The sequence below is a fragment of the Struthio camelus genome, chromosome 17 (assembly GCF_040807025.1).
Source record: "Struthio camelus isolate bStrCam1 chromosome 17, bStrCam1.hap1, whole genome shotgun sequence".
Classification (NCBI taxonomy): domain Eukaryota; kingdom Metazoa; phylum Chordata; class Aves; order Struthioniformes; family Struthionidae; genus Struthio; species Struthio camelus.
The window spans coordinates 9,446,481-9,461,742 of NC_090958.1; the positions used below are offsets into that span (position 1 = coordinate 9,446,481).

The following is a 15,262-nucleotide window of genomic DNA, read 5'->3' on the forward strand; positions in this document are numbered from 1 at the left end:
GCAAGACCATCCCTTTGATACTAAGAATTAATATATTTTTTTAAAGTCATACCAAGTTTAAACAACATAATGTGCATCTGACAAAGGAGAGATGCAATGTTAATTGCTAGTATCTGCCTTATGTAGATGGTGTGGCAGTAAGACACAAGCAGGCAATAATATGTAGCTGTCACCTTGGGACATTCCTCCTCAAATACTGCCTGTTTCACATGTTTTCTTATGTTCTGTTTCACCCACTTCTACTTACTATACATTATATTTATTGTTACTATTAGTCTTTGCTTATGTACTTTAATTTTAAGGTTCCTATTTTTGGTAATTAATACTCTTGTAATGTTTTTTGCAGTTATGTTGATTAAGTACTGTAGTGCTTCTGTGCTTTTATTGCTTACACTGGGGTGAGGTCCCCTTTATTAGATCTGCAGATTCATAATTAGTACTAACTAGTTTCTTGCAGATATTCTTTAATCATAATTGTGACTGGGACAGTTAGTCTCATAACATCAGGTATTTGGTCATTTATCTTGCAACCTTACAGTCACGTGACCAAATATGTAAGGCTATGTTACGCCTTCCAGCTAGCCCAGAGGTGTGCTTTTTATGTCTAGCTGACAGCAGTTCACTGATTCAGTTTTTAAGGGTTTGTTTGCCTCAGGTAGAGTTAGCATTTGATATATATCTTACCTATCAGCTGATGTCTCTGAAAGAAAACGTTCATGTACTGTTCCCATAGCTTCTGAATGACTATCCTTTTCTTTGTTGCTGTCACCTCTGAGAGTGCATGCAGGTCTCTGACTCTCTGGACTGGCCTGGCCATTCACAGTACGCTGAAATATCAGTGATATGCCATGGTCATTATTATTCCTTTTCAGAAGACTCTGGGATGCTTTTAGGTGGTTTTTGACAACTTTCATTGTCCTTATGACCCAAAAACAGGAAAGGAGACCTGAATTGCTCTGATTTACATATGTGAGCAGAAATGTCAATATATCTAGCCACTGTGTCACGTGATACCAGGTACTGCAGATAATCTCGCTGTGTATATTTGATGCTATCCTTTTTGCTGTTTCATCCTTTGAACAGACTGTTACCAGAATATGGCCTTGCTCCACTGAGCACAGACAAAGGTTGACCTGTGTTCCAAATAGCTGTTCCACTTCGTTGTCCCATTAATGTTCCACAGGTCACCTGCTCACTTCCTGGTGAGGGTCTTACGGGGAAGGCTTTCCTGATAACATCTAATGAATAACTAAGATGAGAGAAATGAGTCACTCAAGCAATGCTACATGATGCCATTCTTTTTCTATTTCCAAAGACTTTGAGTATTGTTGCAATGGAATTAAGGATATTTTCAGAACGACTGACTAGGAAAGGAGAATTCTGCTTTGCAAAAGTTGAGATTTCCTTTCTATGTTGGCAATTATCTCCAAATCGCTGGTAATTTTTAACCGTATTGTTATATGAAGCACTTTAAAATAACTGGCCTTTTTTGACTTTACAGACTCTTCATGTTTTGTAGATTATCTTTTATTGGTAGGTCTTAAGTGTCCCTCAATCCTGAAGACAGGAATAGTGGAAAACCCCAATAATGGAAGGGTGTGCACACCAAAGAGGGAGTGATTTTTTCCTAGCCAGGTGTCCCTTAGGAAGGTCTTGATGTTGGGAAAGACACATTCATGGAGGCCAGAAGTTTTATGATGAATTAATCTGCCATTTTTATTATGTAATATTTCCAGTTAGAAATAAGCAACAGTTAAGATGAACAATTGAATTCATATTTTAAATAGCCTCATATGAGTTGAAGTAAGTGTGGCAGTCAAAATAATATCACAAATAAAAATATGTATTTTACTGTGAAAGTCTGGTACTTCGTTTTTAATTTGTATGTTGAGCTCCACTGTGAGCCCTAGTATTTTCCATGTTCTTGTTAATATAAGTACCACTTTGCTACTAGGACCATATAAAACTCCCATTAACAAAGAGAAATGTGCAGAAAATTAGACACTTTCTAAAGAAAAGCAAAGTCCTGCGAGCTTGTGTGTTGCAAAAAAAGTCTCTGGTGAAATGAATCCCTGTGATACTTTATAAGATCATGCTATCCTATAAGGCTCATAAACAATTTTTACTTTTAACTGTATACAGCAGGAAGAGGAAGAATTAGGAACTGATTTTCAGATTGCCTTAAAGATCATTTGCAGTTTGAAGGCCTGCAGGATGTGAACACAGGCACAGATGTTGATCATAGCTCAGCATGGAATGTTATATTGCATCCATTCCTACAACTGCAATCATTTGGAATAGTTTGCGGTGCTATATGTGGAAGTTAGAAAACATGCATATGATAGGTTTAACATATTCTCTCACTTTAGTCCTTATCTTTGTGCACGCTAGACATTTGCAAAAATTGGCAGAATTCCTATGAGGGACTGTTGATTAAACCATAAATTGTTGTTGGAAATGCTAAAATGAGTGCCTTAGAAGTCCCTTATGTTAGCGTTATTTCCCACTTTCACTGTAAATCTCTGGCTGTATGGATCTGACAAAGTATTCAGGGCATAAAATATTTACAGTCATCTCTACAGCTGTCAGTCAGTAACTATGCTGCACTGGACACTAAATGAACAGTTGGTACTGATTGCACATCCCTGAAATATGAGGATATGGGATCACTTCCTAGTCATGACAGAGCAATACACCCCAAAAAGAGGTCCTCCATGTATCCAGAGGACATGACTTAGCTTTTGCTGGCAGTCTGCTACATGAAGATGTTGTACAGACTGAAAAGCAACAGATATTCTGATACAGTCAAGAATTCCAGTCTGGGGCAGTTCTGGGTTAACCTGGGTCTGGCTAGCCAAAAGTCACACAAAGCGATAGCAGAAAGAAGCAGTTAAATTGTTATGACATTCAAAGCCCGTAAGATAGCTATGGGTTATGTGATCCTGGGAGGAAGACACAGGCTGAAGATGGTGCTGGGCAAGACAAAACAAAGATCTGAAAATAACTGTAGGTCTCTCTATTTCTTGGCAGCTGGATTTCACCCACGAGTCCTTTAGCTGTATTGCTACTGAAACAAGCCTTTCAGAAGAGTTGTGTAGGAACGTTTTACCCATAATTCTTTATGAACAAGTCTGAGCTTAGAACCAAATGACTAAACTGTTCTATCAAAAAGTTAATATAAAGTATAAAATCAAACTGCGGAGGGCTGCTAACGTGGACAATTTCAATCCCAATGGGTTGAAGTCTGACAAACGAGAAACAACAGAAAGAAAACATGACCTTATGCAGAGAAACCTGGCAAGCTTTGACTATTGATTTGAGTCTAAAGAGACAAAGAATTTCTCTCCTATTCCACTGAATTTTTTCTTCAATCTGTCATGGATTGAACCCTAGCCATCGACAGCAAGCCAAGAACTCCACTATTCTCATCCCAGCGTTGTAAAAACACACATAAATCGCAGACAGAAAGGGGATCACAGGTCTTCCCTTCCTCTGTGGCCAGCAGCGTGTTCATAAATTCTAAACATAGTTTCAGTGTGTATTAATTGCCCTGTTATAAAGGAGATTTACACTCAGCAAATTAAGCCGATGCTAGTATCGAACATCATTCTCTTCCATACTGTCCAGAGCGGAGTGCTTGAGAAACATGTGCTGTTTTGGCAAAATGAAAACCTTTTAAGTGATAGATAAGAAAACTGACAATCATTTGAACTGGCTTGTAAGTCAGGAAATGACAGATGTCTTTTTTTTCTTCCTTTTAAGAAAGCCGGACTCCCCCTAATGGCCAGTCAAAGCCTGGTGCAGAAGGTATAATCCTCAGTGACATGATTTGGAGTTGCTGGAACACACCTCTTCTTAAAGTTTAACCTGTTGAATTCTTCTGTGATTTCCATGATTGACTTTCCTTTTGTTTCTGGAAGGAACAGGTGGATTATTATCCCTGAAGTGAAAAGCACCCCCATAAAGATGAGGAAGCAGAACTGCTGGAGTCTCTCCTGCAGGGAAGAACAAAATAAGAGACTGAGATGAGCATATCTTTTGATTTGTCACTTTCTTTAGGGAAGTTTTGTGTTTTGTGTCCCTAAGTAGTTTGAACTTGCTAAGAGTTTTTTTGCATTTTGGACTTTGACAAATATTTGAGTCTGAATCAGTGCCTTGGGCAAATCTGGACCCTTCAGTTGTGACAGTGGACTCAGGAGAACAGGTGACAAGACTACTCTAGACTGACACGGCATCGTCATCTCCTGCCTTTCTTCTTCCTGCTCCTGTGGCCAGCTCTGGAGCTTAGCGTAGTGAGGATTGTCCCAGGTAAAGTCACTCACCACAATGAATGGGAAGGCTGTTCCAATCACAAAGACTCCCAGCCAGTTGAGAGCTGCACTGATCACAAAGGCAGGTGGTCTGCATGATAGCTTAAAGATTTCAACCCTAATGGAAACTGTGGCACCAGCTGAAAGGAAAGAGGAATAAGAATTATTATTACTTGTCAACATGTTTGATTTGAACATTTGGATTGAGTTTTACCTTTTCATAGTCAACAGATAGACTACTGTCATGGACTGGCATTCAAAATACTTGAATATGTTGCTGTGTTTTAGAAGAGGAAATATCTGCAGCATCTTCTAAACTGCTAAACAGCAGCTTCTTAAAATGGTAATTTATTCAAATAAATTAATTGAGGAAGTTCAAGAATTAAGTAGTTAACACTTGTAGAAGTCTTAAGTCTGTAGAAGACATCTTATCATGAAAAATGCTGCATAAGGATGGCATAACAATTCTTATTACTAAATAAGAATTCCCCATGTGATACTGTTAGGTCACCAATGGATGATCTTCCTGGATTCACTTCCTGGGCATATCAGTTATGTTTCAAAGTCCCAGGACTTCTACAACAGCTTTGTGTTAGGAAAGCAATTCAACCTTGACATATGGGAAAGGAAACATTTTAGAACAAATGGGCTTTTTTAAACTAAAGAGAAGCAGGTAGAATATATTAGGAAAAGAACCACTTTAAAGCAGACCCTCTGCACTACTGTCCATGGGGGATAAGATGTAAAGTTATACAATGCTGAATTTAAAACAATTCTCACTTTTCTTTCTCTTTCTTTTTTTTTAGTATTTCTAAAAAAATCTTTTACCTATCTAGTTTTGCTCTATTTTTTCTGTATTTTTTCCAGTGAGTACTTTTTGCTGTCTTCCTTCTTCAGTCTCTCAGTCTCTTGCTAGCAAAACCCAAACCTGATGACACTGAAGTTTCTAGCTGATGACTGGACCCACGATGTTTAAATGGCTACAAGACTAGATGAAATGGAATTGTTCATGCTAAATGTTTATGCACTATTTTGCAATATTTTCCCAGCCATATTAATAAGCTCACATGACTTGGTTCCCTTATTTCTTTTGAATGAAGTACTCACCTGGCCCAACTCCAAAGACGACTACAAACAAGATAATCAGACAAAGGCTGCAGTATGGCATCCAGAAATACCAGTCCTGGGGAAAAAAAACAAACTTCTGGATGATATCTGTTAGTGATTGCAGAGGAGAAATGTTTCTTGTTTTCCAGCATTGTCACCTCAAGAAAAAATCTGGTGTGTAGGAACTGGCATGGAAATATGAGTGCTATTTCCTGTGGATGGAACAGTGAGGTTTTTGTCGGGTGAGCAGAGAAGCAGGTTTGCTAGTGCAGAGCAGCTGTCAAGCTTGGAAGCCTTCAATTAACAGTTGCCTGAATAGTACTTTTCCACTGTCCATCCTCCTCTTTCATGCCGTTGCTCCCCACAACCCTTAGAAATATGGGAAAGGCCAAATCATATCTTTCTTTGCTTTTGTTAGGCAATATCTTTGATAACTTCTCTTGAAAAGGAACCTTCCTCAACCTTAGTCAAAAATATATAAGGCTTGATTCCTTAGGAAAGGATTTCTCTCTCATATGTTTGAGATCTTTTGTGAATGAAACAGCAATGCAAGTCTATTGTCACCTTGCTTCCAGGGTAATTTTGCAGTAATGTCTATAGAGTAGCTCCTGGATGAATGCTAGTAACCCAAAGAACTTGCTCCTGAAGAAGCTGCAGAAATGACACACTACTATAGAGAGGAACTGGCAGATTGTCTCCGGTCTGTGAACAAATATGTCAATTCCCAGTGTCTACACTAAAATTAAAATTCAAATTAACTGATGCAAGGAGTCTTGTTTTCTTTATTGTGTCACTTATCATGTTAAGAACTGCACAAATGAAAAAGACAGTTTTCCTTTGACTGTCTTTTGACCTGTGCTGACCAGCCTAATGAAATCAGGAATCAGTGCTCGACTCCCAGTGCTTTATGTACTCCTTGCTGAGTTCACTGGGTCATGTCAAAAGGGAGGCAGAAGTACAGAGAGTACTTAGTGAGAGAGGTTTAGGCCTATGTACAAACTTGCTCTTCGTATTATTCCCCTCCACCTGTCCCAAGAGGGTAAGCCATTAGCACCACAGTTATTTTGGAACTTCCAAGCCTCACTTTCTTTCCTTAGTAGCATGGTCCTACCTGTGAGCAGAGGCTAGAAATACAATTGATAAAGAGATCTGCCATGAGAAGAGCTTCCTTACCTGTAGGGAGAGAGTCATTGTGATACCAGCTAGCAGTAAACCCATGATCCAGTAGCCTCCTGACATGAGCGTCTTCCTGCCCAATCGCTCAATAATGGAGCTCTGAGGGACAGAAATCACACTTATACCAATCAATCAGATTCACAGACTGGAGACAGAAGAGCAAAATCTGACCCATTCCCACAGTAATATGACTTACACAGACTACAGTAGCTAAGAGTTCAGAGAGTCCAACAGAGAGGGACATATAAGAGATCATTCTTTCATCAAACCCAGCTGCCTGGAGGACTTCAAAAGTATAAAAATAGATCTAGGGAAAAAAAAAACAGTAAGAGAACAAAGTAAATGACCCCTTACCCATACCTGTGTGACACTGCCCCATATAGGAGCTACTAACCAAGGAACGTGCTGCTCAGCTTTGGAGCGAGCTAGACTTCTGCACTCTTTGTAGTATCCACCTTATTGGCAGACAGAAACATTGTAAAATATTATTATTTAGTTAGTTTGATAAAAGATAAATGCTGTGATAAAAGGACCTTCAGCTGCTACAGTGTAATTAGGTCTGCAGAGACCTGATATTGGTGCTTTCAGAAAGAGTAAATTATCACTTCTGGAGCACATCCTAAAAAAAATCACTCTAAGAAATACTTTTCTTTCCCAAGACAGAAGAGCATGGCTTATGGAGTCATGTAGGGGTAAAACAAGCATCCTTTCTTTTTCAAGTATACTTGCTACTCTTTGGAGATGTGCTGAGGTGATAAAGGTTCCAGTTCAGGCTGTGTTACACTCAGCTCTTTATTTTTTTTTACAGATGTTGCCTTACTATGTTAGAGAGGGAAGAATCAGGCAGACAGTTGTAAAGCTGTGGCTCCAAAATGATCCTAGAGGAGTGCTGATGTGAGGAAGATGGAGAGAACTGCAGAACAGTAAGCATGCTCCTTGATTAGCTTTGAAGTTAGAGTGAGCATACTACCATCCCAGCAGAAGTGTGTGCCTTAGAATGCTAAAAGTCACGGGCCAAATGGCAGCAGCTGCAGGGAGCAGTAAGAAACTGCACTGTAGATTTTGCCAGTGTAGGCAGGGCTCATCTGTAGGAGCAGGTTCTGCTCCTTTTACATTACTACAGCTGCCAAAAATGGCTGTAACATAAGCCTAACTACTGGGAAAGGTAACTCCAGCAAGGGCCAAGAGCAGTGCAAAAGGGATGTCACATGGGGAGCTAAGGCCTGCAGACTGTTGCTTCTGCCCTGAAAGGGAGTTAGCTGTCAGAAAGTGGTAGCTGGAAGAAGCCTGAGGAAAATGAGGGGGCTCCTGGGAGCCATGACATCTCATTTAAGATTGTCAATAAGTTTTTTGAGGCTTTAAAGGGGAAATACACTCAACTGCATTGATGCCACATAGCTGAACTGTGGCTGTCACAGTAGCTAACATGTACAGCTGCCAACGGAAAGACGGTTCTTTTATTAACTCCAGGACACTCAAGATCTTGGTGTTTTTCATTGTTGCCTTCTCTTTCATGATGTCATCAATCTCTGCTTGGTGATGGCCTTCACCCCAAAGCTGCCTTATGGCTGTGGAGGAGAAGGAGAGCGATATCTGCCATGTTAATTCATCTCTATTGTTTGTTGACTAAGGAGTTTATTGAGGAGCTGATGCATGAATCTGTCAGTACAGACATCCATGGGCTGTGTCTGTGGTGTAGGCCATGGTGTCCTATAGTGTGTTCCAGAGCTCTGGTCCTCTTGCACAGCCTGTTCAGACAGAGGGGCCTAGAGGTGTGCATGATGACTGCCTCCCTGGCCATGGGCCCACTTTCCTCCCCTTATCAGGGTGTGAGCAGGGTGCACAGCCAACAACCAGAGCTCAGTGGTGCCCCGTGGAGACCTGCTGTGCAAACAGCTATTTGGCATTACTCCATCAAACTGACTGTTCTGGTAGTGTCAGCTGAAAACAAATGATTTTGTAGTATAGAACTGCAGCAAGAAATAGTTTTATGTTCTACTGGGGACTATAGCAAAATATACTTAGTAGGTTCTTAGAGAGTCATCTTAGAAGTGAGCAGGGAGAAAACTTTATCTCATTTACTTTTTTCCACATGGGGAGAGCAAACGTCACAAACCAATCGAACTCCAAGTGAGGAACAGGAAGTTGGAGCCCTCTGTTACCTTTCTTGCAGCCTTCCTGGTCTCCTTTTTGCATGAGGAGATATGGTGGGGACTCAGGGAAGAAGGGCAGGGTGACCAGCTGGACTAGTGCTGGAATTCCGCAGGAGGCCATCAGGATGGGCCACAGGGACTGACTGCCCAGCAGCTCCCTGGAGTGGATAAAACACGTGTGTAGAATAAAAGTTCATTGAGTTGGTTTTTGAGGACAAAAAGGAATAGATAGAAAAGCAGAGGATGAAACAAAAGGTAGAGGGGATCCAGAAATGAATTGGGTGGGAAATGAATTGTATTATACCTTTGTCCTACAATTTGCCCTACGGCTTTTCCCAGTGACCAAAAGAAAGAGGCAGTAGAGTTTGCAAATCCACGTAGCTTCCTAGGGGAAATTTCCCCAACATATTGATGATGTAGAGGAACACACAGACCTTGAGATGAGGAGGGAATTATGGGAGAGAAGAAAGAAGACATTTGTAACCATTTGAAATAAATATGAAATAAAATTGCATAGAGCTAGTTAAGCAGTACAGAATATAGCTGCCTCATGCACTGAAAGGTTTCTCATAACTAAACCCAGGTATGAAGTTTTTCAGTACCAGATTTTCTAACCTTTTCTACAAAACTGTTCAGTTCCTGTCTTCTTTCTTTGCACAGTGCAGTTTCCCGTTCTTAAGAAACATAGAGTTTTCCCTTTGGGGTACAGCCTCATCATCATGTCTCTTGTGAGCCTTAGCATATTTTAAACAGAGTATGCAAGAGCTGAATAACTGAACATCCTGTAGTAATATTTAATTTAGTTGTAGTTAACCCATGTGAACTCAGTCTTTTCTTTTATTAACTCCAGGACACTCAAGATCTTGGTGTTTTTCATTGTAGAAGAGTTGGTGTGGAACACCCCTACTAAATTGAAATATACAGTGCCATGTGCCTACTTTCAGGGAATTAAAGTTGAATGCTACATTATTTGAGGTAGACACTAGTATTTATTTTCCACTATCCAGCAACAATTTTGATCATTTCAGGCAGAGTCAATATTTGTAGCTATTAGTGAAACACTTAGTAACCCAGACTTTCTGAAAACTAGTCAAGGAACAAGAAATTTTCTCTCATATGGTTGTCACAGCCCCTTTTATCTGATTTGAAAGCAACATGTTCTTCCCATGGCTTTTTGTGAAGGCAAAGTGATGGAGATAGGCAATCTCATTAACAAAAATTAGATCTTTGCATGAGGGAGGACACAGGTTCTAGGTCATTGCAGGGCCCCTGCGGGTGAATAGTTCTCAAAAGAATATTGTTCTTCACTACAACTATATATGAGAGAAGCAATGTACAAAATCTGTTTATTTGAAAAACAGACATAATTTATAATTAAATAAGTTAAAATAGTCATCCCTGTGACTCCCCATCCAAAACTGAGCGGAAAGCAACCTTTTGTGTAAGAGAAATACAAGACACACTGATACTAGCACAGCATGTTTTCACTGCCATCTGGACTACCTGCCAGGCATGATTTTGCTTGATTATGCCCAGCTCTTTGTGTTAACACCAAAGATTAGTGCTTGAAGCAGGTTGAATACCGCTGTAGAACGTTTTTGAAGTACATACAGAATCAGAATAAAATTTGTTGCTATTTGTTATGAAAGATCATCTGAGAATTTTAAGATTTTATTTTCTTAGTGAAGGGTTATTTTACTTTGAGTAGAAACAAAACATTTTGGGAAAGTGAAGGAAATTCCTGCTGACTTGTAGGAGAAATCACTTACCTGCACTTATGCCGCACATGAAGCGTCCAATTAGAATCATCTCAAAGGATCGGGCTATTTTACTGCAGCCCATGATAAATGCTGCTGCTATCATCAGCATATTGTTGCAGAGGAGACATTTCCTTCTGTAAGTGCAAGAAAGTAAGAGGAATTTTTGTAAATCAGGAAGGAAATGGTACTTAAACTCCTGGCTTGTCAGATGTTCTGGGTGAAATTATCTTGCTAGCTTTGTCAAATGGTCCAGGGCAAAATAAGCTCTGCTATGCCCTTCTCATACTATTGGCTCTTTGTCTCCTTCATAACACAGAATGATACTGTTGTCAGCCAGCTAGCTTAGAATACGAATAGGAAGAATCCACTAGAGCCAAAGATATTATTTTGTGGTAGCAGAGAAAGGCCCTTGGAAAAGTTGAGGCCACTTCTAGATTCCATAGCAAGTGTGTGCCAGTCCCTTGATTTCTAGGACAGGACCTGCCAGACCATGCCGCCTCCCTTCTGGCTCATATGCCAAAGTTTCTTTCCCATGTAAACCAGGGACAGTGGGATGAGAAAGGCAAATAGTGTGTAGAAAGACTCAGGGTGTGGCTTGACACACAGCTAGACCTGAGAGTCTGGCAACACTTCTGGGCTCTGTAGATGAGAAAAGTCTTCAGGCTTTTCTGTACTTGAAAATCCATGCATGAAGCACATTGATTTAGCACTTTGGAACTTCTCAGTGCTGCTAAATTGTGAGTAGCACCTCCAAGAGACCCGTTCTGCCTTCAGCCAAGAGGCTGCCCTTCCTCCTCTCTGATAATAGCCCAGCCTCAGTAACTGCATCTGGTGTGACAGGTTGGCAGTACAATTAATCAGCCAGTGCTACAGGACAAGGCGAAGATGCAGCAAAATCTGTTGACACCACTGCCAAGCAGGCTATATTACAGCCATGATGAAGCTGTGGACATATGTAGTTATTTGTCTTTTGCACTATGTAGGTGTAACCTGTCATAGAAGAGAAGAGAGACAGTGTGAGGGAAGTGGTACTATATTTCATTATTCTAAAGGTGGCTATTTTCTCATTTCTTAGTATGTCTTATCTGGTTGAAGACTGATCAGTACTTTCACAGAGCTATGCGGTTTATGCTTTGGAATCCTAAAAGTCTGCCTCACGTTCAAAAACCTCAACCGTCATTTCTTTTAGTCAATGTTTGATTGACAAATTGTCTTGAAACATACATACTTGCCGTACTTGACAGTCAAGTATCTACTTCCTGAAGAACCCAAGAGACCTCCTATACCAGTGATGGACACAATGAAAGACCACAGAAACAAGAGGTTATCCTGATGGATGGGGTAGCCATATCGTTCCAACCAAGTTTCATTAATGAAAGCCTTAACGTGCTGAGAAAGAGGAAAGAATTTTCATTAAGAATAACTGTGACTCCAGTGCATGTATTTTATTCTATTTAGAACATAGTTTCATTGCTTCAGCCAAAGTTACCACTTCAGATAGATGCTAGAAGTGTTTGTTAATAGACATAGTGTAATAGAATATGGTATTTTCATTTTGCCGTTAAAATTAGTTCATTCTTTGTTTTATTATTCTTTAAATATGAGAAACTGAGGCATGGACTTGTAGTGAAGAACAGCATCAACTTCCCTATGGAGTTCTGCAAATGCATTTTACGTTTTTTTCTCTCTGACATGTTTCTCTCAGAAACAGGCCAATGCTGCTAGATTGTACAATGCCTGTTCGGTGCCATTCCCTGGATACTTCCTCACTCAGAACTTAACTGCTCTGAAGCCTGAAAATACCACTTTTGCTGTAAGGGGATTTCTACTTAATAATAGTGTCTTCTCCCAAAGCCCCAGCTTCTTCAATGGAAATATATTAGGAGTTTTAACTGTGATCAGTGGGGGGAAATAAACATTCTCCTAGAGCATGGTTCGCCTGATTGTTGTATTTGTCTACCCTACGTGACAATAGGTAGACTACAAGACTATCAAATGATACCACTGAAGTAGGCATATGTAGTGTGATCTTAATTTAGGGGAGACAAATTCCACCCCAGTCAGTATGTTTCTTCTGAGGAACAGTTCTATCAACAACAAGTTGCAGGTCTCTCTCTTCTCTTTTGTTTTCTCTACTTTGATGTGCTCTGCCTTACAGGGTAACGTCATAAGGGGAAAGAATCATAAGAGGAGAATACTGTAATTAAACCTTTACTGACTGCCAGAGAGGAGCATCCTCAAGCAGGGATGTAGGCTCAGTGCCACCTGTAACCAATGTGCCATGTGAGTCTTTGCCTACCTGAGACATGTAGGTGATTGTAGAAATTTGAAAACCAATCTGGAATGTTCCACCAATCCCCAGGACAGGAATCATTTGAAAGAGCCCCTGGTACTGTGCCTGCAGAGGTAGAACAAAATCTCCTGAAGCTTATGGTCACATCAGGCTGTTCCTTAAATATGTCTTTCATTCTCCAGAAACATCTCATTTGTTCAAGTAATTTTCAGATAGGCATGTTCCCTCTGCTTGCCCGGTGTGAGGAATACATCCTCCTGTGATTTCCCTACATCCAGCACAAGGAAATTCAGGCATCTGTTTGGAAACCGTTACATTTCCCTCCCCTTCTTGGCCATCAGTCAACAGAGTAGTAAAATGAAGGTCATTCCACACTCCAGGACTAATACATCTGAGAGTGTTTTGGAGAGGGAAGTCTTACTCTCCTCTCTGTGATCTGGATAGTGGCTGTGCTATCTGCAACTCAGACCTATGGCAACAATAGATACCAAGGCCATTTGTACCTGAAAGACCTTTCCTGTCTTAACTGAAAGAGCAGGTGCTCTGCTGGCTACCCATCGTAGCCTTGAGTAGTGGGCAGTGATAGTGGGCAGTGATCCCTCAACTCAAGTTTTGTGGCAAAGCCTCTGGAAATTGCTCATAGCAGCTGAAAATTCAAAAAGAAATCTGAAATGATCCAACAACCACATTGATGTAGCCTGAAGTATGTTTTTCCCCTCAGATTGCTCTCAGTGTGGCAGCCCTTTGGAAAACCATGTTTTTTACCTAGATAGAGAGGAGGGAATAACAGGGAGAACAGTTCTGGGCCAGAAGCTCCATTCTGCACTGGTTTTACTCCATCTCTGCAGGAGCAGAAAGGTGTCTGTCTTTTCTGACAGATCTGCCTCTTATTACCATGGGCAGTTCTGAACTCCTTCTCCTCCTGTCTGTATCAAGTAACATGAGATCTTAATCTCTTGGGAGCTTTGAGAGCAGGCATCACATTCTGTGATTTTTTTTCCAGTTGATTACAGATCCAAAAAACACACAGTGAAACTATTCTTAAGACTTATTACACTACAGCAGCCTTTGCAACAAGACACACTGAATATACTGTGAATGAATGAAAGAATTAGCAGCTTTTCAAAGATGCCTTGCCATATTCCTCTTCCCTAGATTAGAGGCCAAGAATGCCCAGCAGGAGCAGGGAGATGCTTTTCCTCAAAGAGGTGCTGTCCTAACAGGAGGTGTCTTGCTCATGTGTAAGGCAGCAGCTCTGAGTTGAGGACTCGGCCATAGCAAGGACATGGTTGCTGCAGGCACCCACAAACATCCTTCTCAAGCGGCCAGCCCTGTTTCCTGCCTTCTCTGCCTGCCATCTCTGGCACTAAATAATTAGTGAAATGTTTAACAAAACTATTTTTATAGCATGCAAGCCAAGCAAATCTATGTTTTTCTGTAAAGAAAAATGTTTAAGAAATGTTAAAGTATTGGTTAAAATGTGGCTAAGATGGATGAGAGAGCACACGAAGTGCAAACATCTGTAATACCTCAAAATGGTGGGCAGGACCACTTCTGAGAGGCTGTTAGTGAATAAGAGCCTTGTTATTTTTACTGAGATACTGATTTTGTTTTCTTTGAAGCACTGCTGGTGTACAAAAATACCACAGCTGTAAATACCCCACCAGGTACTTACCAGGTCTGAGAGGAAGCCGGCCATCTCTGGCTAAGGGGCTGATTATCCAGTGTGTGATATGTCGTTGTCGTCACAGGTTTCCTTCTCTGTCTCCTGCCTGCTGGTGTGGCAATGGGCAGCTGGCTCCAGGGGCGAGAGTTAAATTTTTACTATTTTGTCTTTACTGTCTTATATTTACTGCAACTGGACAAAGTTAACACTGCTGGATTAAATATTTCAGGAAATAATTGCATCTAGTCCAGTCTGCAAGCAGAGAGGTTTCAAAGTAGAGGAAGTTTGCATCTACAGGCTAGTTAGGGTTTGGAAAGGGAAAGGAGAATAGCTCAGGCAAAAAATCAGTTTTTCTGCTACAGTAAAATACTTTACTTTTCTGATATAAGCTGAGGAGTATCTCTGCTGCAACCTGCACAAAGCAAAAAGGCACCTGGTATAAGGTTTAGATACTGGTGTTTATTATGAAGTAAAAATGTATTGTTGTGTTTTAGATTGGTTAGTACAGTAAATAAGTAAATATCATTTATTTGCTGAAAAATAGGCACGCAGCTCTGTTGGGCTTGAAGTACAAGTAGGAAATTTCAAAGCTTGATTCGGCTGTTCTGAGTTAATGTGTCAGATAGACACTAGGGATGGATATTTCATGTCCGAGTGTTAGGGGGGTGTTTGTAGGCCAGGAGATGTGACAAGGTAAGGGAGATTGTGCTCTGGCAAAGGCTTTGGGGATATAGCATCTGGTCATGAAGGCTCCACTCCAAAATGATCAGTACCTGTAAAACCTGCTCACTCACTCA

General features: G+C 40.6%; 1 protein-coding gene across 1 annotated transcript; it reads right to left on the reverse strand.

Annotated features, from left to right (window-relative positions):
• Nucleotides 1-1,724: 1,724 nt before the first annotated feature.
• Nucleotides 1,725-14,578, reverse strand: LOC104152166 (solute carrier family 2, facilitated glucose transporter member 11). The gene is made up of 12 exons (XM_068910702.1): nucleotides 14,475-14,578; nucleotides 12,806-12,904; nucleotides 11,735-11,895; nucleotides 10,516-10,640; nucleotides 9,051-9,180; nucleotides 8,756-8,904; nucleotides 7,974-8,161; nucleotides 6,790-6,900; nucleotides 6,591-6,692; nucleotides 5,418-5,493; nucleotides 4,323-4,450; nucleotides 1,725-3,995 (listed from the first exon to the last, which is right to left on the reverse strand). The coding sequence occupies exons 1-12, from the start codon at nucleotides 14,496-14,498 to the stop codon at nucleotides 3,789-3,791; spliced, it is 1,500 nt and encodes a 499-aa protein (XP_068766803.1). The 5' UTR covers nucleotides 14,499-14,578; the 3' UTR covers nucleotides 1,725-3,788.
• Between the last annotated feature and the right edge of the window lie 684 nt (nucleotides 14,579-15,262).